The sequence below is a fragment of the Podarcis raffonei genome, chromosome Z (assembly GCF_027172205.1).
Source record: "Podarcis raffonei isolate rPodRaf1 chromosome Z, rPodRaf1.pri, whole genome shotgun sequence".
Classification (NCBI taxonomy): Eukaryota; Metazoa; Chordata; class Lepidosauria; order Squamata; family Lacertidae; genus Podarcis; species Podarcis raffonei.
The window spans coordinates 12,784,919-12,812,186 of NC_070621.1; the positions used below are offsets into that span (position 1 = coordinate 12,784,919).

The 27,268-nt window shown below is 45.6% G+C and overlaps 1 protein-coding gene across 14 annotated transcripts in view; it reads left to right on the top strand.

Annotated features, from left to right (window-relative positions):
- The window catches only part of MAPKAP1 (MAPK associated protein 1), a 185,212-nt gene extending 158,028 nt beyond the window's left edge, over positions 1–27,184 (top strand). For 7 of the 14 annotated variants that reach the window (XM_053374364.1, XM_053374362.1, XM_053374359.1 and 4 more), the window contains 3 exons: positions 13,475–13,600; positions 20,619–20,716; positions 26,480–27,184. In XM_053374364.1, coding sequence (XP_053230339.1) covers positions 13,475–13,600; positions 20,619–20,716; positions 26,480–26,605 — 350 coding nt within the window. In that variant the 3' untranslated portion in view covers positions 26,606–27,184. Of the gene's footprint in view, positions 1–370; positions 493–13,474; positions 13,601–19,058; positions 19,211–20,618; positions 20,721–26,479 lie in introns of those variants that run through there. The other 7 variants (XM_053374368.1, XM_053374366.1, XM_053374372.1 and 4 more) reach the window with 4 other exon arrangements.
- The last annotated feature ends 84 nt before the right edge of the window (positions 27,185–27,268 follow it).

Here is a 27,268-nt window from a genome sequence, read left to right on the forward strand (position 1 = left end):
TTACAGTGCACAGACCCCTAAATTCCACTTTCCTGGTTTCCTGTGCCTAAAGCTCTCAGGGAACGGGAGTGAAGCTTGCAGCTATTTGAATCCCACCCATGTTGTCTTCCCTACAATCTTGAGGCTCTTTTCTAAGCAACAACCAGGTCACCCTCCACAATCAAACTTTTGTGCAACATAATTATTCAGGATCTAGCCAATCCTGCATCCTTGGGGTCCAGGACCCGGTCCCTAGCTAGACCACTTTGGCTCATTCGCCTTTTTGTAATGTCAGAAGGATCTCTGGGGACCTTTAAGCGGCATATGGAGGTTGCACATGGCTTGAAAGGAACTTTGGTCTTAACTGCACTGTACATCGTTCCCCACACAGATGGGAAAAGAGCGTCCTTTTCAAACTCCTGGAGGAATTTAAGTCAAGAATCCTTGCCCAGAAGAATAGCAGCTTGAGTTGAGGAAAGATGCATTTTGCGCCTTAGGAAATTCAGCCTGGAGGTGAATCCATTCAGTTTTAATTTCTCTTTGGGTACACCTCAAAATATATTTATGCTTTCATTCAACAGTGATCTATAACTGCACATGGTTTATGTATACTGTTTGATAGCACTGTAGTTTTTAAATTTTGTATAACTTTTAAAAAATTAACTACAAGTAATGTAACAAAAATAGATATTTATGGTTTTAAAATAATGAAAAAAGATTTTTAAAACTTTTTGCATGAGGAAAGGATGAGTTCAGTGATGGAGCACGTGCTTACCATGTGGAACATCCCTGGTTTAATGTCCAGGGCAAAACCGCTGTCAGAAATCCTGGGGAAACTCTGCCATACAGTGTAGACAATACAGTGGTACCTCGGGTTACATACGCTTCAGGTTACATACGCTTCAGGTTACAGACTCTACTAACCCAGAAATAGTACCTCAGGTTAAGAACTTTGCTTCAGGATGAGAACAGAAATCGTGCTCCGGTGGTGCAGCGGCAGCAGGAGGCCCTGTTAGCTAAAGTGGTGCTTCAGGTTAAGAACAGTTTCAGGTTAAGAACGGACCTCTGGAACAAATTAAGTGCTTAACCCGAGGTACCACTATATTGTCTTTGATGGAGTGATGATTTGCTTCAGTATACGGCAACTTATTGTGTTCCTGCAAAGAGTTGTAACTCAGTAGATTACCAGATACTCTGTTTTCCATGCTGAAGGTCCCAGGTCCAATCCCTAGCTTCTCCAGTGGGTCTGGGAGTGCCCTTTCCCTGAAATCCTGGAGAGCTGCTGCCAGTCAGTGTAGACACTGCTGAACTAGGTGGAGCCAATTGTCTGACCCATTGGAAGTCATCTGTTTGCTGACATTCCCTGGCATTGTCTCATCATGCCTTGCAGGAGGTTCACAGCAAAATGGGTTCTTTGTCACCCATTCTGGGGCTTTTTCTTCAATGAGTCCCTTTTGAACCTTTAAAGAGGGGAAGTAACACTTCTAACACTTATTTGGGTGGATGAAGGAATGATGCTTTCTTCATAGCCCTAGGTTTGCCTGTGATCCTATCAGCAACGTGATATATGTTTGTTGCAGAGTTTATATCAAAAATTATTCCTGGGGCTTCCTTGAAATGAATTATGGCAGAGGGAGCGAGGCTGAGGGGGAGATAACGGTTTTTGAGTTCTGCAATATATTTTGTTTCCATGTTTTTATCTCTTGTAACACAACCATCCTCCATCTACTCTTTCCGAGGTGCACTGGAACGTGTCACAAACGGATGGTCCTGCACTTCCACTGTACAAAGACGCCTTTGCTCTTTTGTTAAAAAGAGACTCCCTCTCCAAAGGCGTCAACTTCTGATTTCAATAACATAAACCTCTTTCCTCCCTCTACCCTGATCACCAGAGAATACCCTTCAGAAACATCTCTTAAATGTGGGTGTCTGTGGACATAGGGCTGTATCCAGCCCTCAGCCCTACTCAGAGTAGAACCCCTCCCCAGAATCACACACTTCTTGGGATTCCAACTGCACCTCCCCATCCGTCTAGGATGTTCCCTTTGGTTTTCCAGCTCCAACGCTCCAAGCTTCTCCTGATCCAGTCAGCCCTCAGATTTCCATGGGACCCAGGATAGGATTGTTGCCTGCTGGAATAGTTTGGCAGCTTAAAGATGGCCTGATGCACAGGGCTGTGTCAGAGTCGTTTCTGCTCCTAATTGGCCTTTGAGAATATTTCTGCCTCTTATGCTAGGCTGGCTCAAGGTTCTGAATCTTTATTTGCCATATAAATCCGGCTGCTTGAACTCAAACACTGGGAGAGGTGCTTGTAAAACCCCAAGCCCATTAGAATCTTGCAAAACACCATATCTATAAAGTGCTTGTTTAAATCAACCACCATCTGATTATCACAAAAGATTTTGCAGGTTTTGAATCTTGAGGGGAAGTGTCCTGTCGTTAACGAGGAAGATTTAAGTCTTAATAAAGGAGCTACCATTTTTATTGCCAAAAAGGAGCCCTGTATCTCAATTAAGCGACCATAATATAAAGTCTAAAGGAAGCAACGTAATAAGCTTAATACAATTATGTCCTTTGGCAATAGTGTAATTTAAAGGAAATCTGATTCTCTTAATGTCTCTTTACATTGTTTGAGGAGAAGACAGGTCGGGAGTCAGTTCCTCAAGCCATTGCCTGCTCCACAAAAACAAACTCTTGTGGGTGGAACATGACCAATGATGGCTGTGTGGATGTTAACTTAAGAATATCAGAAGTTCCCTGATGGATCAGCCCAGTGGCCCATCTAGTCTATAATCTTGTTCTTGCAGTGGCCAATCAGAGGCCTCTGAGAGGCCCTGAATCCCACCGCACCCTCCCTCCCTGTGATGTTCAGCAGTTGGTATATAGAGGGATACTGCCTCTGACTGTGAAGGGAGAACATAGTCCTTGTGGCTTATAGCCATGTTGTGCTGCTGAAAAATTGAGGCAACCAGATTAGCAGAGTTTCTGCAGGGCAGCAATTTTGACCAAGTGTTCAAATGCGTGACCTGCTTTGTTGACTCATTCATGAGGGTTTGGCCTCCAGATCTGTTTCCTTTCAAACCTGGAGCACCACAAGAGCCTTACTGCATTGGGCCAAGCATCCAGCCAGAATGGGGGCAGAGCCTCCAGGTGCTATTGGGCTACAACTCCCAGGGATGAGGGCCCTCCTCTATCATTCAGCTGCAGCAGAGGTAGAGGCAGGAGAGCAAGGCCCTCTCCCATTGGCTAAGCTGAGAGACCAGCTACCATTTGGCCCCTCCTCAAGCTGTTTCCATTCAAGCTGGGAATCATAGAAGCCAGCTCCCAGGGGCCAAGGTCCCTTAGCTCCCCCACCCTAAAATTTTTGAGGGGGCTGCCCCACAAAGTTGATGGGCATTGTCATTCAAACGGGGTGTGATGGGGTGGGGCTTACCTGGAACCCCACCCTAATATTTTATTCAAGTTGGCACCCCTGCTGAGAATTCTCAGAACAACTATGTTACTTTAAGGATTGATGCTCAAGATTGTTTATCTCATTCCTCCACATCCCTTTTGTGTGTCGTGTCTCTGAGTTTGCAGACAGTTAGTATTTTTCTGGAGTGACACTCTTGCATACCAAAACTTTAGATTTGTGCATTTAAAATGGATTAAAGCCCTCCACTTTTGCATCTTAGCGCAAAAATACCAGACTTTTCGTAGTTTTGGAAAATGTGGGGTGAATGGGAAGACATGTAAACATCCTGCAAGCAAATCAGGATGAATGCTCAATAAAGACCGGGTGTAAGCTAACCTCTGTATAAGCTTTATGCAAACAAAACAGGATGAAGGCTCCATAAACAGGTTATCTGGAAGGGCTGCAAGCCTGCAGACAGGGATTGTCTATTTATCTTCTGTATAGCACTTTAAACATTTTAGGCATTTGAGAATGATACACAATAATGATAATTCTTCTGCATCAGCTTCTCCCAGCCTTCTACCACACGGTAGTGCACCCACCAACCTCAGAAGCCAGTGGTGTGGTTGCCAAGCATTGAGCTTGGTGGCAAGAGCATTAAAAACCCAATCCATGTCAACCATTTTCCTCCCCATTGTTTTACTAAATTCACTTATTAGGAGCATAGGAAACTTCTTTCTACTGAGTCATACCCATTGATCCTTCTAGCCAAGCACTGTCTATGCTGACGTAACAGCAGCTCTCCAGAGTTTCAGGGAGCAGGCCTTTCTCAGCCCAACCTGGAGGTGCCAGGGCTTGAACCCGAGACCGTCCCCATGGAAAGCAAATGCACTGCTGTTGCTGTTCACTTGAAAAGAAAGGAATACTTCGGCCCTTCTGGTTCTGAATACAGGGGCTGAATTAAACAGTACAAGTACTGCATTGTACTGAGTCAAACCCATTGATCCATCTAGTTCTGCATTGGCACTGATTGACAGCTTGCCTGGGTTTCAAGCAGGGAGCCTCTCCCAGCTCTGCTTGGAGGTGCCTTTGGGGATTGAACCTGGGACCTTCTGCATACAAGGCTCTGCCACTGAGCTACGGCCCCATCCCCATTAATAGAATAATTTCTATCTAAATGGAATTTCGTCATTCTCTGGCAGCAATACTTTCCGTTCTCCCCAGCGGCCCTACTCCACACACACACACACACACCCCTCTGTGGGCCCCACGCATGTACACTGGTGGCTCCCAAGTTGTAATTTAATTGCCTGGATTGTGGCTCACGGTTTTAAGATTCCCTTTCGATTCCTGTTCCATTGTTGTGCTGGGGCTTAACAGAATGTTAACCTGGTAATAGGCGCAGGGGCCTTCCCATTATGTGTCTTGCTATCGAGCGGTTCTGCATGGCTAGTTAAGGAAGATGGCGAGAAGATTAATGAAAGCTGCCTAATACAGCAGAGGGGTGGTAGGTACCTCTGCACAATACTTCCAGCTAGGGCATATTAGAGCTGAACCAGAGCACAGCTTCCTCCTATGCTGCCACCCCCCTCCTCCCTTTTCCTTTATCCCGCAACCTTTGAACCCTCCTCACTGTCGAGGGCTGCCAAGAGGGCCGACGTTTTGATTGATGTTGCTACACGAGTCAGTCCTTTTTCCCGTCGAATTTGGCATCTCCACGAAAATAGCTTTCTCCAGCACAATCCGGGCTGGCTTGTAAGTGATAGCCAAATTAACAGGCCCCCAAATGCTGTTGTTTTGTTTTAGCCTTTGTTTTTGAGATGCAGTAAGCATTTGCAGCCAAAGGTGTCTTCGTTTCCTGGGCGGAACACATTGGGTGTAGTAGCATCACCCTTGTGAGTTTACAAATGGGGTTAAATTAGGACCCAGACCCAGAAATCAACAGGATGTTTTGTTTGCTGAGCGCATCTGTTTATTTATTTAAGTTTTCACTGGTCCTGAAAGTGCTGCACTGACTTGCCAGTGAACTGCTGGGCCCAATTCAAGGTTTTAGTCCTAGCATACAAAGTTTAAATGGTTTGGAACCAAAGGACCTAAAAGAGCACCTTCCCCAACATTTTGAACCCTGAGGTCAGCAGTTAAGGCCATGTTGGTTGTGCCACCACAAGGGGCTGCCCATGTGATCCTGGCCTGTAACGAGCCTTCTCAGTGGTGGCTCCCCATTTGTGGAATGCCCCCTCCCATGGTGAGGTTTGTCTGCTTCCCTCATTATCAGCTTTCAGGAAGATTTTAAAAACATTCCTGTTTGTCCAGGCTTTTGAAAAATGCTGCTCCTGGCAACCATTAAATCATTGGCTTAGAGAATGTGATTGCTTTCAATTGTTTTTAAAATGTTTTTAATTGTTTCTAGAATGCTTTTTAATGAAATTGATGTATTCGCCCTGGGCTCCTTTGGGAGGAAGCACAGAGTAGAAAAATGGATAATTTCTCATCATCGCAGCCACTGCCTCTTCGCTTATAAAGTTGCCTGAGTCTTGAGATCCATGTCTGAGGTCCTAATCAGAATTCTGCTGTTGTCAGCACCAGAGACAGGACCTTTTCTCCTGTGACACAGAATGTTGAAGAGCTTTCCTCAAGCCAGTGTCCACCAGATGTTTTGAATCACCATCAGCCCTATCCAGCATGGGCATGGTAGTCAAAAACATCTGGAAGGCACCAGCTTGGGGGAGCCTGATTCAGAGAATGGTTGGTCCCATGAGACATCCATCTGGCTCCCTCTCTGCTCACCTTTCATCAGGTACCTAAGACTTGATGTCTGTGTCAATGGGGCCTTTTTAGACTTCCTTAAATGCTTTATGTTCCTGATTAGGATGGTTGGGTTCTTAGATTACATTTTAATGATGCCATTTTGCATTTATTGCTTTTGTTGTGTCTTTATTGGATTTCCATTCAGCCACCTTTGAGTATCAGTGATAGGAAGCTTTGCTACATTTGCATCCCTAAGAACAGAAGCATTTTCAACATTTGTTGAAAACTTCCTTTTGCCCCAATCCTTCTCAAATTAAGTCTGTTTCATTCCAGCAGTTTTTAATTCTTGTTTCAATATCATTAATTTTAAGTTCTGTTTCTGTACTCTGTTAGGGTTTTCCTCTGAACACAGAGCAGTTTATAAATTCAGAAATAAAAATCAGTAAATAAGCAAATGGGGTTCCCAAGTGGTCTCCCATCCAGAAACTGACCAGACCTGGGCCTGCTTAACTTCAGCAAAGTGGTTGCTCATGTCCCTCTAGGACATGGCTCTGTGTTTAGTGTCAGCATAGAAGTGGGGAGACCTAGATTCAAATCCCTGCTCAGCCACAAAGTTCACCAAGTAGCATTACACCAGTTGTGATCTCTCAGCCTAACCCACCTCATAGGCTTGTTGTGAGGATAAAACGGGGAAGTCGTGTGTGCTGCCATTATGTCTTTCTGTGGAGGATAGGATTGCAGTGTCAAGGTCTCAGTGATGCCTTTTTATAACTCAAACCTGGAGGAGGATGTCAACAAAATTAGAAGTAATTGGCTCTGGCGCCATCTGCTGTTGGGCTCCCCTCCTTCCACCCTAATAGCGTTGATGGGGACCAACCACAACAGAAGCGTGATCAGTGCATGGTCATAGACACAGCATGGCAGCTATTGTGTGGTTCCTGATAAAACCGAAGATAGTTACTGAAAATGGGGTCAGGAAAGCACATTCTGTGTCTTGACAGTACTCTACTTCCATGTGGAATGCCAGCCACACACACTGGTGGTTCTAGAGATGTGTGAGCTGTGGCTATTGAATGGTGGTGTGGAGATGTTCAAAAGCCCTCTCTTCCTTCTGGGCCAGAACCAGACTCTGAAATTGCACTGGCATGGAGGCTGCAAAATTAAGTCCCAAGAGGCTCTTAACTTTTCGCTTTCATGTCTTCCTTTGATTCACCCCTTCCTCTGTTTAAAACACTTTCTCCCTCTAGACCCAGGGAAAGGCCAGCTTCCACCACTGACTACTCTTGAGAGCAAGGCCAACACTGGCATGGTGGATGAGGTATGCAGGCAAAGTTGGGACAGGCTGCAGCTCAGTGGCAGAGCATCTGCTTTGCATGCAGAAGGTCCACCATTCATTCCCGGCATCTCCAGGTAGGGCTGGGAGTGCCCCCTGCCTGAAAGCCAGGAGTGCCACTGCCAGTCAGTGTAGATAGTGCTGAGCTAGATGGACCCAGTCGTCTGATCCAGTAGAAGGCAGCTTCCTACGTTTGCTGGTATCCCTTGGCATGGTGCCATCATATGCTGCAGGAGCTTCATGGCAAAACTCTTGTCTCCCGTCACCCATTCCAGGGCTTTTCTTTGATGAGTCCATTTTAAAGACCTGTTGTCAGTAAGTGCAAACGGTACTGAGCTAGTTGGACTAAGGACCCAATTCAGTATGAAGCAACTTTCTCCATTCCTAAAGATGAGCTTTCCCCATTGCTTTTGAGCTGGGAGTTCTATCGTATAGCAGCCTGCTCCAAGCAGGTGTGCCCGTCAGCTTCTCACACACCCCAGAAGGACTCCAGCTTATTAGACACATTCATTCAGCAATGACCTCTCCCTCTCTCTCTCTCTCTCTCTCTCTCTGTGTGTGTGTGTGTGTGTGTGTGTGTGTATGCAGACAGAGTGCTCCAGAGCACCATCAGGAAGAGACCATTCATTGCCTCATCCTCTTTAACAAATATGTTTGTAGCCCTATTAAAAGGGGGGCTTCATCTATCCTGTCAAAGGCAGCCTGCTGGGTCTTTCTCCCTCTCTTTCTTCCCCCTCCCCAGTTTAATTACACTATCCAATTAAAACTCCTTTGCTGCATTTGGATTCGCTTCTCCTTGGGCTTGAGTGGATATGACATTTACAAGGCTCGGCTCTCAAGCAGACAATGGCGTGATTGATGAGGTGCAGACGTGGCAAAGGAGCCCGATCGCAACTGTGGAAAGGCTGCTTAGTGCAATTTGATTTATTTATCATCTCTTCCAAAACAAGGGGGCAGGGGGGGGCTTCTTGCAGAGAGTAAGCTTAAAAGGGATGAGAACCAATGGTGTTTGGGCACTAGAGGACTCTGCCTCAACAGCTCAAAAAGCTTCTCGTTTTAGATGTCAGGAGTAGCAGAGGCAGGATCCGGCCTCCTTGTTTGAGGGCACTATTTGCCACCTGAATGCGAGAAGTCTTGGGTTCTGATCTCATATCACTGGATGAAAAGCAGGCATACATTTTTTTGTCTTAGGTTGACTCCTGACTTAGGTCACATCCACACCATGCATGTAAAGCACTCTTATACCTTTTTAAAGGTCTTGAAGAATCCTGAGAGCTGCAATTTGTTAGGGGTGCTGAGAATTCTAGGCCTGTGGGGTCAGCACCCTTAACAAACTACAGATCCCATAATTCTTTGGGGAGGAAGCCATGACTGTTAAAGTGGTATAAGAGTGCTTTAGATTTATTGGTGAGGATGTGGTCTTCGAAGGCTTTCAGGGGTGGGGTGAATTGGGGTGAACAACAGCTATTAAAATCACAGAATTTAGCTGTTAAAGAGCCAAATACTGAGTGGTATCTGTGTAAAAAGCTGAATGCCAAAGCACAACAAAAATATCAACTTTTTGGGAGTACAGATCACCTCAGTCGTAATTCATCCCAATCTCAAAAGTAATTAAAATAAGGGAGGGTTAGCTGACTTAATGTCCTGAGGACTAACCTTCAGGACTATTATGTGGTGTTTGGGCATGATAGAGGTTCCTCACTTTAAGTCACTCATCCTGTCCGAAAACTTGTCACAGTTTCCTCCATAGACTTTCTCACAAATGAATATAGCTGAAAGGCAGTGAAGGTTTAGGATCAGTTTTTCTTCTACTAGATAGGCTACTTTCTGAGGTTGACATGCCCACCTGCCCCTCATTTCCCTCTGCAGCACAAGCAGTAACCACCTTCTTTATTGTTGGGCCCACTCAACTGCTCCATCCTCTTGAGCCTGTCATCGCATGCCAGGGGAGTCTCTAACACACCAAAGGTTTGAGACCCATTTCCCAGGGTGTTGCTGCTGTTGCATGCTGACTGCTAGGAGCCACAGGCGAGAGCTGAGTGCAGGGTGGCGACCAAAGGAAGACAAACTACTCTGGACTACTAGTGCTTGCTAGTAGAACATGTGAAAATGATCCAGGGGTCCTCACAAACCACGAGTTTAACATGAGTCAACAGTGTGATGCATCAGCAAAAAAATAATAATCTAATATTATTCTAGGCTGCATCAACAGAAGTAAAGTGTCCAGATCAAGGGAAGTAATAGTACCACTCTATTCTGCCTTGGTCAGACCCCACCTGGAATACTGTGTCTAGTTCTGGGCACAATTTAAAAAGGATATTGACAAGCTGGAACTTGTGCAAAGGAGAATGACCAAGATTATCCAGAGTCTGGAAACCAAGTCTTATGAGGAGCCATTGAGGGAGTTGGGTATACAGTGGTACCTCGGGTTACATACGCTTCAGGTTATATATGCTTCAGGTTACAGACTCCGCTGACCCAGAAATAGTACCTCGGGTTAAGAACTTTGCTTCAGGATGAGAACAGAAATCGTGCAGCTGCTGCGCAGCGGCAGCAGGAGGCTTGGTGCTTCAGGTTAAGAAAGTGGGGCTTCAGGTTAAGAACAGTTTCAGATTAAGAACGGACCTCCAGAATGAATTAAGTACTTAACCCGAGGTACCACTGTATTTGGCCTGGATAAGAGGAGACTGAGAGGAAATAGGATAGGCATCTTCAAATATCTAAAGGGCTGTCACATGGAAGATTGAGCAACCTTGTTTTCTCCTGCTCTGGAGGGTAGAACCCAAATTGAGTTACAAGAAAGAAGATTCCGACTAAATATCAGGAAGAACTTTCTGATAGTAAGAGCTGTCAGTGGAACATCTCCCTTGGAAGGTGGTGGACTCTCCTTCCTTGGAGGTTTCTAAGCAGAGGTTGGACAGCCATCTGTCATGGATGCTTTAGTTGAGATTTCTTCATTGCAGGGGTTTGGACTAGATGACTCTCGGGATCCCTTCCAACTCTACAATTCTATAATTGTATGATTCAGTTGTTGTTGTTGTTGTTGTTATTATCATCATCATTCATAATAGTTCTTGTTAAAACCGACTCCCCATGGAGTCACATCCTGTGGGTATTGAATTCCACTTTGAATCATGTGGGATTGTGTGAAGAACCCTCCTCCTCTCAGGGCTGAACCCCCTGTCAATCCTTTCACCAGGTAAGGGCCACAGCTCAGTGACAAAGCATCTACCTTGCATGCAGAAGGTCCCAGGTTCAATCCCCAGCATCTCCAGGTAGAGCATTCCTGTCTTTCCCATCCAAGGCAGCAAGGTACCCGTGTCTGCCATGTTAGGAGTGAATGAGTTTGAAAGGACAGCAAGAACTGCCTTATACAGAGTCAAACCAATGATGCATCTACCAGTGGCTCTGGAGAGTTTTGAACTAGAGTCATTCCCAGCCCCACCTAGAGATGTTGGGATTGAACCTACAACCTTCTGCGTGCAAATCCTCTGACTGACCACTGAGCTATTGTCCATTCTCAAAAGAAAAGAGAGGAGCATATGAAAAATGGCTTATACAGAGTCAGACCATTGGTCTGTCTAGTTCAGTGTCGTCTTCTGTGCTGATTGGTAGGAGTCTTTCCCGACCCTACCTAAAGATGTCGGAGATGAAACCTGGGACCTTCTGCATGCAAAGCAGGTTCTCTACCCCTGAGCTATGGGCCCTTCTCCTTAGTATATATTGCTTCCTGTGGTTAGCACTACACCCTTGCTGTCGGCAGTCCCCATAATCTCATTCTTACACACAGGGAGCAAAAAATAAATAAATTGAAATCCACATCGATCTCTGTATTACCCACGGTGACATTCTATTGGAAGGTGGCTCCAGAGCCGTATATCACGTTCTCTAAGCACTCCTAGAAATGGAAATCAATTTGCCCCTCGCAACCCAGAAACTCGCATGTGTCCCAACTAGCAGCAGAGCAAAGTGCCGCTTTGATCGTTTTGCTGAACAAATATTTCACGCCGTTAACAGTGTACAATTTGGGCATGGAGGGACATAAAACCCTCACCCGAGTCTCCCTGGCTTTTTGTTTCCTAAATCATTTGGGGGGGCATATAAATCTGAAGCACAGCCCGTCTCCTCCCTTTTTTCAAAGCAAGGGGGATATTTTGATAAGCCGTCGGTTTGGGGGCGGGGGGAGCGGGGTTGCGACAAGATAATTTTGACAATGATCAGAACTAATAATGATCTTCCAGTTTTCTAGTCCACAATTTAACTGAAGTAGGAAGCATTCACTGAAATTAACATGCAGAAAATTTAACACCTCCCCAAAAAAGAAAACATCAGTGCCATCTAATTGGACAGTTACAGGTAGGTAGCCGTGTTGGTCTGCCGTAGTCGAAACAAAATAAAAACGAAAACTCATACTAATAACACGAAAGCTCATACCAATAACAAACTTAGTTGGTCTCTAAGGTGCTACTGGAAAGAATTTTTTATTTTGTTTTGTTTTATCTAATTGGACAGGGAGAGTGCCCATAGGTTCAAAATAAGATGACCGATAATGCCTTCTGCTTGTCTGGGCAGAGGATAGAGAGGGTTGTGTGGCTCTATATAGAAATAATCTCTTGTACAAAGGTAAGATTTACAGTCATACCTCGTGCTGCGAACGTGATCCCTGTGGGAGGCACGTTTGCAACCTGCAGCGCGCGCATGCGTGTGACGTGATTCGGCACTTATGCACAAAGTGCGATTTAGTGTTTCTGCGCATGCGCGAACACCGAAACCCAGAAGTAACCCATTCCAGTACTTCGGGTTTGGCATGGTCCGTAACATGAAAATGCGCAACCTGAAGCGTTCACAACCCGAGGTATAACTGTATATTTATTGCTCTGCCCATTTTTGCCTCTAGCCCTGCTTGCCATGTGGCCCCCAGAGGGGAATGTGGCCCTCAGGCTGAAAAGGTTTCCCTGTCCCAGCTTTGCAGTGACTTCAGCAACTATCTCAAGTAATATGCGGCATCCGTAGGTTGGAGATTCCTAATCTAACTGTATCTCCCAGCCCACGGAAAGTTTTTATCCCATTTTGGAAAGCAAAGTTCCTGGCTGTGGAATATAGTTCTCTCTCTTACTACAAAAGGTTGTGTGTGCGTGCATGCATGCACACACACACACACACCCCAGTAAGAAGCATCTTCCATGATGGATTGAAACCCCTGCCTCCTGTTACTCTCCCCGCCATAAGCATTATTGACATCTCTGACTCTGTAATGGCCCCCGAAAAGGGCTGACTCTTTAAAAAGCTAAAATAAGAATTTGAAATAAAGTTCCGCGTTCTGCTTCTGTCAGCTGTGAAATACCAGAGCGGAAGAGACGAGATAAATCACCAGATTTAAAAGCGAAAGAGGCCAGCAGTGAGAGGCCTTGCAGGGGCTCTGTGCTAAACAGTAAGCCTGTAATGCAAAGGGTCAGCAACTGCCAGCCCCCTGAGCCAAATCAGGCCCGTGGATCGCTGCTGCCACCCCACCACCCCTTCCTCCTTGACCTCTGCAGCACTCGAAACTGCCCTACTGGCAAAACTAGTTTGCATCTCTTTAAATAAAAGGAGGGAATGCCAGAGCCTGTGAAGCGGATGTGAGCCTTGTCGTTCAGCCCAAAATGTGATCTTCCCAGGCCTGTTGCTGCTGTTCCTTGGTAAGCACTGTGTCTCTCAAACCCTGTACTTTTGTGCCACCTCTTCCTCCTGGGAGGTGAGTCTTAATTATTCCCACCACACAGATGGAGAGCCAGACTGCCTTCCGCGGGGAGCCCTAGGGTTCTTCAGAAGCTCCTCGGGAGTTTCTTGACAGGAGGGTCAAGAATGATAGACAGGTGTTCCTTCAGCGACAGCTTGGCTGATATTTCCCCCTGTAACATGCAAGGGAGTGCGGCGCAGCGGGCTCCTGCAGCACCCCTCACAGTCCATGGGCTGAACTTAACAGGCATGATGCTAAATATGGCCCTTGGTGGTGGTTGCTTTGTCATCCTTAATAACAGCCGCAATGGGTGATGCTTCCTCACTGCGGTTTCCACCAAGAACGAACGAAAGGAAGAGGGAAGAAAGGAAGGATGGAGGAGGCACAACAAGCAACGTGTTTTGCATCACATCTAGTTTGACCCTGAGTATGTACTATTAGTGTTTGTTTGTTCGTTTGTTTCGTTTCGTTTTGTTTTGTTGTTTGTTTGTTTGTTTCAGCCTCCACCAAATGGGTTCCCTCCATCTGTTTAAAACTACAACTTTTATTAGCTGTAGTCCATATAATTTGGGGATGGGAGGTGGCATCCAAATGGTAAGGGCTATAGGAAGAGCCTGTTAGCAGGCCAGTGGCCCATCTAGTCCAGCATCCTGTTCTCACAGTGGCCAGCCAGATGCCCTAATAGGAAGCCCTCAAGCAGACCTGAGCACAATAGCAACTCCCTCCTCCTGTGGTTTCCAGCCACTTCTACTCAGAAGCATTACTGCCTTAGACAGTGCAGGGAGACGGTGGACAAAGTATGGATGTAGACCTAGGTTGCAGCTGCCTTCCCTTCACTCTGCATCCTCTGGTGGATCTGGCACCCAATTGTCCCCTTCCCCTTGACACCTTCCAAGGTTGGGGAAAATGTCATTTGAGCTCTCTTTTCACTTTGGAGGTGGGGAGGCAGTTCTAAATGAGCCAAAGAGAGCAGACCAGGCATTAGGGAGGGAGGATATTTGTCAATCACAGTTTCTCTCCCTTTCTCATTTTATTTTTCCAATCAGTTTCCCGTGTTTCTGCATCAGCTTGTGAATTTTGTTTGGATGAAAAGGTTTTCATGGAAAAATTGTTAGCATTTTAGTACATGTATCTATATACAATTTTGCAGATTAGGTTTCATTTTGCATTTTGGTGTGCCATTTTTCCTAATGTAATTTCCCCCCCCCCATGTTATTTACACTAATATACACATTTTACACCCAATTTGTTTATTTGTTTGTTTGTTTATTGGATTTTATGGGCATTTAAATTAATATTTTAGTTTGTTCTCTGTGAGCTGCCTAGATGCTTTCTGTCAAGTAAACAGTACAATGGTACCTCGGGTTACAGATGCTTCAGGTTACAGACTCCACTAACCCATAGTACCTCGGGTTAAGAACTTTGCTTCAGGATGAGAACAGAAATCGTGCTCCAGCGGAGCGGTAGCATCAGGAGGCCCCATTAGCTAAAGTGGTGCTTCAGGTTAAGAACAGTTTCAGGTTAAGAACGAACCTCCAGAATGAAGTTCTTAACCCGAGGTACCACTGTATATAAATTTTCTTAGATGAAAAAGAAAAAACTGTATGCACTGTCTGGGGTTGGAGAAACCACATAGCAAAATTTGAAGAAGTGCACGTTTCAAGGGATAGCAGCGTTTCAGTTTTTAGATTGTTTTGGGAAGTGCCAGTTAGGAACATAGGAAGCTGCTTTATATGGAGTCAGACTATTGGCCCATCTAGCTCAGTGTTCTCTACACTGATTGGCAGGTGCTTTCCAAGGTTTGGGGCGTACCTGGAGATGTCATTGGGTATTGAACCTGGGGCCTTCTGCATGCAAAATGGATGCTCTACCACTGAGCTACAGCCCTCCCTTAAGACATAGGAACACAGAAAGCAGCCTTGTATGGAGTCGGAACACAGGTCCATCTAGCTCATCATTGAGTACCGTGACTGGCTATCCAGGGCTTCAGGCAGATGTCTCTCTCAGACCTACCTTGAATGCCATTGGAGATTCAGCCTGAGACCTTCCCCAAGCAAAACAGATGCTCTACCACTGAGCTGTGACTTCTTCCCTGGATATATATGGGGTATATAGGAAAAGAAACTGCCTTATAACAAGCCAGACTGAGGGTCCATCTAATAATTATTATTATTATTATTATTATTATTATTATTATTATTATTATTTATATCCCGCCCTCCCCAGCTGAAGCCGGGCTCAGGGCGGCTAACAACAATAAAATAGTACAACATTCTAAAATCATTCATTATAAAATTAATTCAAATCAAGTTGATGGCAACCATTGGGCTAGAGATTCTGTGAAGATTGCCAAAGGAGGGAGTCAGGCTGTGCCCTGGCCAAAGGCCTGGTGGAACAGCTCTGTCTTGCAGGCCCTGCGGAAAGATGTCAAGTCCCGCAGGGCCCTGGTCTCTTGTGACAGAGTGTTCCACCAGATCGGAGCCACAGCTGAAAAAGCCCTGGCTCTAGTTGAGGCCAGCCTAACTTCTCTGTGGCCCGGGACCTTCAAGATGTTTTTATTTGAAGACCGTAAGTTCCTCTGTGGGACATACCAGGAGAGGCGGTCCCGTAGGTACGAGGATTCTAGGCCGTATAGGGCTTTAAAGCTCAGTACTGTCTGCATGCTGAATGGTGGGGGGAGAGGCCGAGGTGTAGAATGGGGAGCGCCAGGTGGCCATGTCAATGGGCCATGTCAATGGCCATGGCCCTGGGAGCATATTTCCAAGAGGGCGCACGACAGGCTCCCTCATCAAGGCAAGGCCTTCAGGGCTGGGGTGGCAGCTCGGAGCTGCCCTTGCACCCGTCTGGGTCCCTGGGCTCCCTTGACCTCTGTTCCTGAGCACAAGGGCCACGAAGGGCAGCTTCCCCCTCCCATGCACTTTTGGGCCAAGGGAGCCAGGCAGGAGCTTCACTGGAGCACCCTCAGCAGAGGGCCCTTCTCCAGCCTGCCTCTGTTCCTCTTGTCCCTCCTCAGTGCATGGCGGCAGCACCCTTCCCCTTCTATTCTCTGAGGTCCAGAACTATATTTGTCCCCCAGGGCTGAGGTTCCTCATCTTATTCCCAGAAGGCAGGGAGCATTGGGAAAAGGGCCTCTGGATCTGATCTCACTTGGTGAGCAGGTTTGTGTGTGAGAGGATAGGTGACTGTACCTCTTGCTTTTGGAAGGTCTTGGTCTCTTGCCCTTAATGCATTTTGCCCACACCAGTAGCAAGCAACAGTGCCAAATACTGGTTTTCTTGCAACAAGGAGCAACAGAAATAACCACACACCTATAGACTCCCAGTTTAGAAATATCTGCCTCTTCTCATGCAATGTGATTGCTCTTTTGCTTCTGTGATTTAAAGTTTGGTTTTGGATCGTCCACCAGGTTTTTTTTCCAGTGGAGAATTCATAATTCCTGATTAGCATGCAATAACAGTGTTTAATTAACGTGTTGTGATGAAATACGAAGGTCTCCAGTTTGCTGGCCATATATCAGTTTATTTGGGGAGATCTGGAGAATTAAGCTACTGTAAAAAAGGTTTCAAATCCACTCCCCTCCGGGAAAAGTGGATAAATCTCCACTAAAATGATGCTGTTATTTTTGTAGATCCGAGTTAAAGTTGGACCTTTGGACTGAACACATTAAAATGAAAATGGAGAGAACAACCTCTAATACATTAAATCTTAATTGCCAATGCATGAATTTTCATGTGAATGAAGGGCACCAAGTATCCTGTGTAGGGCCTGACTGTGGAACATCTGTGTAAGGTGTATCCAGAGCAGCCATGTAGGGAACAGAGCAAAGTATACTTAGAGATTACCCAACAACAGAGATGGAGAACCTTTTCCATGGTAGCTTGGTGGTAGAGCATCTGCTTTGCACACAGAAGGCCCCAAGTACAATCCTTGGCATTCCCTTGTAGAGCTGGGAGAGACTTCTGCCTGAATCCCTGAAGAGCCATTGACAGTGCATGTAGACCATGGGTAGGCAACCTAAGGCCCAGGGGCTGGATGCGGCCCAATTGCCTTCTCAATCCGGCCCACGGACGGTCCGGGAATCAGCGTATTTTTACATGAGTAGAATGTGTCCATTTATTTAAAATGCATCTCTGAGTTATTTGTGGGGCATAGGAATTTGTTCATATTTTTTTCCAAAATATAGTCCAGCCCATCACATGGTCTGAGGGACGGTGGACCGGCCCATGGCTGAAAAAGATTGCTGACAATGTAGACAATACTGAGCTAGATGGACCAACAGTCTGTACAAGGCAGCTTCTTGTGTAATCGGTGCCCACCAAAATAGCAGAGCATAAACTTTTCACTGCACACTCCACTCACTGCACACTCCCATCTGCCACTGCTTGAGGAGTCCACCAGCTACCTGGCACAGTGTTTCCAAACTTAAAATAATCACATTTTGAGAGTTTAATATTACTGCCGGCATACCCCTTAATGTTTGGGGTAGCTTTAGTAATACTATTTTATCCACACGTCCAGCATCTCCCAGACATGTCCAGGATTCATCTGTCAAAAACAGCGTCCAAAAATTTCCGGAAATCAGTAAAAAAATGTCCTGTAAAAGTGGCAACCCATGTTGGAAGTGTTGATTCTTTGGCGAATTTCCTTTAAAAATTAGCTCAGAAACTTCAACAACCTTACAGAAGAAAGCTCAACAACTTTTGTGTCTGGATTTTCACTTTTTGAAATATGGCAACCCTAATTTTATTTATGAATAGATAGGTAGATAGCTGCATGCATCACACACACACACACATTCTCCATGTACCCCTTTAAACCCTTTTGTATATCTCCATGGGTATGTGTACCACTTTGGGAAACACTGTCTGAGAATATTAAAGCAAACTTCCTTTCCCTAGAAACTCCCTAGAGTCTGATCCTCAGCATATTCATTTGGATCTTCTTTTTTGGTGGGGGCAGGTGGGAGTTCATAGCCAAACTTAAGCTAGCACAGAACACATCCAGCTTTATTTCATGCAGTATTATATTTGAACTAGATATTGCTGAGTTTTATTACAATGTTTTTGTAGTCCACTAGGGAGTGAGGTGGACGGTGTTAGAAACTGAAGTAAAACCTAGATTAATAACTTAGCATCCTACTAGCACCAACATAAAACAACATGTAAAATAACACAGTATAACTGTGATTGGGTTTCCTGGGTGGGGAGGGCAGGCTGGACGCTCTGTAGAGCGACTCCCCTAAAGAAGTGAGCTAAGCTGATAGCAGAGGTTCCTGGTTCATAGATTGGGTATCTTAGCCCCGATGACAGACCAGCTGCTGCTGCAGGGGGTGGGGCACTGCTTGTGCCAGAATCACCGAAGCCACTCCCCCCCCCACAATTTTGGGAAGGCAAAGTCATAAGATTAGCCACCTGAGGTGCTTAATCAAGGAAGAATCATTCAGCTGCTTCTCAATGGCTAACACGGATGGGACTTGTAGTCCAACTCCTCTGGAGGGCCTGGGCATAGCCGGGGGAGCAGGGAGAGGCTGCTGCCCCCCCAATCAACAAAAATACATAGCTAACTGTGGTTCTCCCCCCCCAAAAAAAACCCAGTGGCCTACCCCCCTCCCAACATAAGTCCTGGCTGCACCCATCTTGGAGCTCATCTGGTCAGGGAAGGCTGTTCTCAGGGCGTGATGCAGCTAGAGTAATAATACACGTTGAAGTTTCATTTCCTCAAAGGGGCATGGCTAAAGGAGGAAGGAGAGGGGATAGGGTGCCCTCCATGATTCCCTCTTCCTTTTCAAACAGCATTGCATTCAGAGCACTTTACTGATTGAGATCTGGGGTTGGGGGGAGTAAATATGTTACAGAAGCCGTATTTTTCCTTGTTAAATATTAAAGGTACCCCTGACCATTAGCTCCAGTCGCGGACGACTCTGGGGTTGCGGCGCTCATCTCGCTTTACTGGCTGAGGGAGCCGACGTACAGCTTCCGGGTCATGTGGCCAGCATGACTAAGCCGCTTCTGGCGAACCAGAGCAGCACACGGAAACGCCGTTTACCTTCCCGCCGGAGTGGTACCTATTTATCTACTTGCACTTTGACGTGCTTTCAAACTGCTAAGTTGGCAGGAGCAGGGACTGAGCAACGGGAGCTCACCCTGTTGCGGGGATGCGAACTGCCGACTTTCTGATCGGCAAGTTGCTTTACTGAACCTTTATACATCCTTTTAAACCCACAAGCAGGACCTGAGCTTAGCAGCACCTGCTCCACATACAATTTCCAGCAACTGATATTCAGAAGCAATAGCACCTCCAAGCATCACAGCTAGTAGCCTTTGATGGCAGCTGAGCTTATATATTGAGGTGCTGCTTTTGTTTTGTTGCACCCTCAATCATTCCTTAATAAAGCAACCTTTTGTTTTTATTTTACTTTTAAGTCCCCCACCTCTCCTCCACAGGCAATGGCAATTATACATTGGGAACAATTTGCAATATCCTTTTTCTCCCTAACTAGGGTGCTTAAGCAGGAATCCAGTCCAGGGACCGGCTGGCACCCAACTAGCCATGTGGCAGATATTTGCATTTTTCCCTCTGGAGGGGAAGCTACGGGGGGGGGGGGAGAGAAGAGGGGGAGGGAGTGAACTTTCCTTGATAGGAGTTCAGCCTCTCTGGTGAGCCACCCCTCGCCTTAAATTGAAATGACATGGGAAGGCTGTCAGGCTCCCTCCTGCCGTCTGTTCTGCCGATGGTATGCTAAGATCGCCATCTGTGTGCTCTTCCCTCTCCACTTCCTGTCATGCCCACGAGCTTTCGCTGAAAGTTTTCAGAGCAATCATTCCCAAACTGTCTACTGCTGGGGAGCACGCAAAGTGTGCCTCAGGAGAGAAGGGCCAGTTTTCTCGAGAGAAGAAAATGAATTAAATAGCGAAAGCCTCCCAATCCAATCCAAAGAAGATTACCCACAGAAGAGTCTGGTTCCTGAGTCACTGCCTGAGTCCCAAGCCTCGCCTCCTTCCAGTCAGCCTCCACCAGGTGTCAGAAACACGTAAGGTGCAGTGGGATCGTTTGGTCATGCTCAGCAGAATTCTATGCCTTGCAAAGGAGGCTCCCTGCTGCCTCTCTGTGCAGCTTTTCTTGACTTGCCTTCTTCGACCCAAGAACACAAGGATTCAGACAGAGATACAGTGGGAAGTCTCCTCAGAAGGTAGCTAGTTCTTATTCTTCTGAGCAGTTCAGGGCACAAGCCAGCCAAAATGATGCCCTTTTAAATTTCTTCCATTTCAGTGATGAGTGAAACACCTTTCTCATTGTGTCCCCAATTTTAATTCAAGGGAGGTAGCGATGGGGAATAGGTTAAACACTTATTCTGTTTTATTTATTCCAGAATGGGCTTTTGTGAACACTGCATTTTGTCATGTCAATCCTTTCTCTTTTCTTTCTCCCTCTAATTCCTTTAACAGGCCATGCAATATTTAAACTCGCATATCTAAGCAATCACGACTACAAACATCTCTACTTTGAGTCTGATGCTGCTACTGTCAACGAGATTGTGCTGAAGGTATGTGGCTTCCAAAGAATTAGTTGTTGGGTCAGGGTCCATTTTCTGGGAGGTTCTAGTTTGCTATGACCCAGGTGAATAAATACTTGCAAGAAGCATCCTAAACAAACGGGCAAGCACCTGGTTCTCAGTACCACACTTACACACAACCTTCCTTTTCTTGCTTCTGAGAATCCAAGCATTGCTCTCACTTTTGCTGGGTTAAAAGCTGGAAATGTGCTTGCTTCATAAGCAAAGCAATAGGAAGGTCAAAGACTCACTTTGTTGCCAAGGGCCATGGTTTTGCACTCAGGCTGTGTAGTCATGGAGTACTCTTGGTCTAGCACTGGGGAGTTTCAGCCATCATGTGCCACAAGCCAAGGGCAGGCCTACTATGGAAATATGCTTGCTGAAGTTCCAGCACACACAAGCAAGTCAAGGTACAGGCTACAAGGGAAAGCATAAATATACCCAGAGGGTTTAGCCAGCTTGATTTGAAGAATGCATTCTCTCTCTCTCTCTCTCTCTCTCTCTCTCTCTCTCTCTCTCTCATTCTCTGACCTTAAATACCAATCATTTTGAGGCCAAGAACTTGCAAAACTCCTTTACTGAAACCTGGTTCCTGTAAGAGCCTGTCCCCGCATGCAAAAGCCTCTGAAAGGCTGTAGCATCTAGCTGTAGAAAGCATCGTCCAGCCCCCTCTTGCCCTACACTACAAGCTGCTGTCAGAGTCTGAATGGTTTGTCAGCAGCTTTTTCCTTTCCCCAAAATCAAGGTAAGGATAAGGCTGCAAACGGGCACCCTAGTAGTCCAGTGTGCTTGTAGTAGTTGTTGGCACTGATAGCTACTGCAAGTACCTGGGAACTTCATTAGGTATGAATAGGCTATTGGTTAAACTACATCTGGTTCTTTCAAAAGAAAATGTGGGGGAAGGGGTGAGCAGCTGGCACACTTGGACCAGAAACAGGTGGCCCCTGCTACCTGACAAGTTGGCAAAGGCCCAATATTTATCTGATGCACTCTGCTGAGTATTCAGACTTTATGTCACAGGGTCAGGCATGATCTTGACCTTGGAGGAAGCAGCCAAAAGTGGATTCAGCATGGACCTGGTGCCTGATCCTCCCATTTCATTGGAAACAAGTTTCCACTTCTTCCTCCGCTATCACATGCTTTTAGCTTCAGCCAAGCTCCCAAACACCCACGACCCAAGCAGACGTCCTCCTTGCATATGGGTGGCCTTGGCTAAGCGACGGCCCTTTTGAAGGATTTAACAAATGGGAGTGTTCTTTGAGCATAGTGTGGAATATTTAAGCATGCATCCCACTGCACTCGTGCCTGGGCTTTATTGCCGCTGTTCGTCTTACTCAAAAGATTTCAGGAGTGTTCCATTAAAAGCATGAGTCTGCTCTTGACATCTGAAAAACATTTGGGTACCGGTTTTCTGATTCTAGCTCCTGGATTGTGGGGGTGGGGTTAGGGTTTCATTCCTCCCTTTACAAAGACCCTTTCGCAGGTCTCCAATCCCTGGCACTGTCTTTTCCATTCAGGCTGTTTGTTTGTTTGTTTGTTTGTTTGTTTGTTTGTTTTGAAGGAAAATCTTTCTCCCTTTTTTATTGCTACGGTTTACTTTCATTTCTTTAATTTAAGGAAATACAGCTTGCCTGCACACCCCGGCTGATTTACTTTCTGAAACGAAGGCACTTAATGCTGTTGGAAGGTTAAACAGAACTTGCTGCCATCTATTATTTTTATGGCAATTTAAAATTTTCTAGTGATAAGCTTTATGTGCCATTTCCAGTCCTTAACATTTTCCCCCTCCTATGTAAAGCTTATGGCAGTGTTCAGTAACTGACGTATGCTAAGGAATCTTGGTTCTCGCCCACCACCCAAGCAAAAAGAAAGGGCTCGGTGCAAACTCCCATCACCAGGCACCCCTCCGTTGTCGTTGCCTTCACCATTCACATTTTTACAGCATCCCTAGGAGAGTTTTTGGCATTGCTTTTTTTTGGAACTCTAAAAATATTGGTAGGTTTGGAGGAAGAGAGGTAGGAGATGATGGATGGTGTAAGGCTATCAATGGTTACTAGCTGTTCCTGCTCCACCGGTGGAGACCGTATGATTCTGAATATCAGTTGCTAGGAATCGCAAGTGGGGAGAGCACTTCTGCAATCAAGTTCTGCTTGCAAGTTTCCCATAAGGACACCTGGTTAACTACTGTGGGAATAGGTTGCTGGGCTAGATGGGTCTTTAGCCTGACCCAACTAAACCCTTTAACTACTGTTGTCCTTCCTTGTTTTTGCGTATTTTAAAAAAGGAGTTAAGATCAATGGCCCCTGCTTCTTGTACTCCCACAATAGCATTGGCAACTACATGCAACCATAACTGGGCATGGATTTGATAACCCCAGTTTTTGTGTGAAGGTGGAGGAATGATCTTGGTCCTCAAGGCTGCCAGCTGTCCTCAGAATTTATTTTCTTATTGTTGTTATTGCTGTTGTTTATTGAATTTTTCTACAGCCCGTCATCCAAGGAACACAGGGAGGTTTACCGTATAAAAACACAAAAATGCATCACATAGTTACAAGCAGAAACAATACCCGCCCCACCCACATAGTTCAAAAGGCCATAAATTATTTAATTAGCCAAAGGCCTGGGAAAAGAGAAATGTTTTTACCTAGCACCTGAATATATGTAATGAAGGTGCCTGGTGAGGTTCCCTGGGGAGAGCATTCCACAAACAGGGAGCCACTGCAGAAAAGGCCTGTTCTTGTGTTGCCACCCTCCAGGCCTCTTGCAGAAGAAGCACATGAAGAAGGGCCTCAGGTGATCAAAGGATCTGTATCAGTTCATATGGGGAGAGGCAGTCCTTGAGGTATTGTGACCATGAGCTATTTAAGGCTTTATTGGTCAAAACCAGGACTTTGAATTGGGACCAGAAACTAAATTGGCATCCAGTGCAGACGGGCCAGGGTCAATGTGATATATGCTCAAGCCGACTCGCTCCAGTGAACAACTGGCCATTGAATTCTTCAGCATCTGAAATTTCCAAACCATCTTCGGAGGCAGCCCCATGTATAACATGTTGCAGTAATCTAACAGAAGCACACTAATTAGGAAGTAATTAGGAGCACAGGAAGTTGCCCTACCTAAGAGTCAGGCCATTTCCTATGCAGCTTAGAACTGTCTACCCTAACTGACAGCAGCTCTCCGGGGCTTCAGACAGGGATCTCCTGGTCTTCCTTGGAGATGCTTGAACCTAGGACCTTCTGCATGCAAAGCAGATGTTCTGCCACTGAGCTATACTCCTTCCCCCAAGGACTTATTGAGCCTTGCCTACTTCCAGTCATCCTTCCTTGGGAGGTATGGGTAATTTGGCCATTTCTCTATGGAGTCAGGCATGATTAAGTTGTTCATACATTCCCATTGCCAAGGCACAGTAGAACTGACTGCCCTAGGTAGAAGCTGCCGGTTGTCTCTCTGTCTGAGTCACTGCTCTGAGCTTGTCTCCTTCCAGTGCACACCCAAGGGATTGACTTACACAGCAACACAGCAGAGCAGATTCTTCTGAGAACGATTCAACTTTATACCTAATGGTTTATCACTTTCTCTCCCCCCCTCCCCTTTTCTAATCCAGAGGGGGGAAATGAACTTTGTCAGTAAGATGGTTGGGGCACAGAGATAGCATTGAGTTTAATGGTATAATTGTAAGAGTGTCAAACTGGGACCCAGGAGACACAGGTTCAAATCCTCACTCAGCCATGAAGCTAGCTGAGTCACCTTGGGCCAATTGGGCTTTCTCTCGTCTTGGTCACCTCACAGCGTTGCTATAAGGAGAGGAAGAAGAGCCATACAGTGGTACCTCGGGTTACATATGCTTCAGGTTACATACGCTTCAGGTTACAGACTCCGCTAACCCAGAAATAGTGCTTCAGGTTAAGAACTTTGTTTCAGGATGAGAACAGAAATTGTGCTCTGGCGGTGCGGCGGCAGCAGGAGGCCCCATTAGCTAAAGTGGTGCTTCAGGTTAAGAACAGTTTCAGGTTAAGAACGGACCTCCGGAACAAATTAAGTACTTAACCCGAGGTACCACTGTACATACTGCACCATGCTTCATGGCAAAATGGTGAAATAAAATGTGAAATATACTAAATTAAAATCAAATGAAATTACTTTCTGGTTGGCAGGCAACTCATCCAAGTGAGCTAAGTCACATGCAACATACACAAAGTGCAACCTGGGTCGTGGTGATGATTTTGTTTGGGGTTGGTTGGTTCATGAATTCGCTGATTAATCCATTTATTTCTGTAGAGGAAGGGATGGAGCTTGGCTCGTACTTCTCCAATTAGATCCTTTGCATGATCAAGAAATAAAAGACCTGAGACTCTACTTACCACGAAACCTCCATACATACATATACATGGGCATATAGATATATAGCTATTTAGATATATTCTTCCAATCCACCCCTAGCCCCCACAGCTTCATCTGCAACAGAAGAGAAACACCCTGCGGTGCATAAAATTGGGTGAGATTTCATGCCACAGCATATTAACCAGCTAATGGCGGAGCAAAGGGCGTTTTTATCTTTTGATTTTTGCATTAACCTTCCATTAAAATTATCTATGTGATTATCGCCCAAGCACTGGGAGATAATAAATTTTAAGGAAGAGCTGGCTTGCTAAATATCATTTAAAAATGCCTCCATCAAGTAACATGTGCCAAAACATCCTAGGCACATAAAAAACAACCAAGACCACAAACTTCGTAAGGAAAGAAGTGGCCTGGTAGAATAAAGTGGCCTTTATTGCAGACTATTTAATGGCTCATGCTCAGTACAGCAGCACCTTGCTGAGAAATGTGTCCAAGTCAGTTCTACTCAGAGGGGACCCATTGAAATAAATGCACCTAAATTAGCTATGCCAGCCAATTTCAGTGAGTATTCTGATTAGGACTTACACTGGATGCAAACCTGAGTAACAGTGTTTATCAGTCAAAGAGTGATCAGTGCCAGTTTTCTGGATAGATACATAGGTAGCTGCCTTATACCAAGTCAGGCCCTTGGTCCATCTAGCTCACTCTTGTCTACACTGACTGGCAGGGGTTCTCTGGGATTTTGGGCACTCTCTACCTGTGGATTCCAGGAATTGAACCTGGGACTTTCGCATGCAAAGCAAATGCTCTACCACTGAGCTCTGTGCCCTTTCCCCTAAGGATGTTAACATTAGGGAAAGAAGCCTGTAAACAAGAATTGTCTCTCTAAGATGGCCCTGTAGGGGACAGAATGCTATAATCAGCTAGGCTGCTGGTTTTGGATTGAGATGGGGTGGTGGGAGAAGGGCACCGAACAGCCTTCAACAGCCTGCTGCCCTCCAGCTGTATTTGACTACAACTCTTACTAGCCCCAGCCAATACTCGGCTTCTGTTTTTTTGTGGGATGAGCAAATGTCAAAAGTCAATTCTTGGAAGGATGGATACCTTCCCAGGGGTAAGTGGGTGATGTTTTTTAAGAGCTGAAATGTGTGTTAAGACTCTGCTACTTGAAACAGCTCTCAGTCAGGGTTGGCATTTTCTTATAGCAAGCCACAAGCATGCAAAAAACCATGGGAGGCCGAGATTAATTTTTTTTTAAAAAATCCCTTCTAGGATAATCCTGCCTACTGTGAACCAAGCCCTGTTTGAAATCAATGGGGCTTGTTTTCCAAGTAAGCCTGCTCAGGAGCAGGACTTTCTCATGCTGCTGCCTTAAAAGTGAAACAGCTCTTCCTCTGTGTTTTTTTTCCAATAGGTGAACTATATCCTGGAATCCCGTGCCAGTACAACACGAGCAGATTACTTGGCTCAAAAGCAAAGAAAACTGAGTCGAAGGACCAGCTTCAGCTTCCAAAAGGAAAAGAAATCAGGGCAGCAGTGAAGTCTAGACTTGTCTGGAGTCCAGCTGCCCTGCTTGGGAATAAGTTGGAAACGCTCCCTCTGGGACAAGAGGGACTCATGAATTCTGGTGGCTAGTGGCCAGCCAGCATAGGAATTATTTTACAGGTATTATTTTACAGGTCGACATGACATATTTTACACAGCCGCTTTTGGCAATGGGCTTTGCCCTTTCATAGGAAAAGAAAAAAGAGCCATATCAGCCCCAAAGAGGACATAGTTGGGCTTTCAATGTCTCCCGCTGGGGCCAATAGAGGCCTCTATAGGCTTGACTTCCTGTTTGTTTGTTTGTTTGTTTGTTTGTCTGTTTGTCTGTTTGTTTTTGTAGAAATCTCCAAGGTACAATTGCAAGGAAAGTGCCATAGGATCGCAAAAAAATAAAGTCCAAAGGTGAAAACCGAATGGCCCTTGTTTGTAGCCTACACACACACACAGGAGCGCACAGCTCACAGACAAACCCACAAAGACAAACGTATCGCTGCTGACATGATCAAATTTCCTAAAAACCAACAAACAGGACAAATGTATCCATTTTTGTTACTAATAAACAAATTGTACTCTTTTTCAATGTCTTAATTTTAGTGATTGGTTCTTTCAGTGGTGTGGTCAAAGATGGGAAAGTCGGCTGGTCTTGTTATCCCAAATT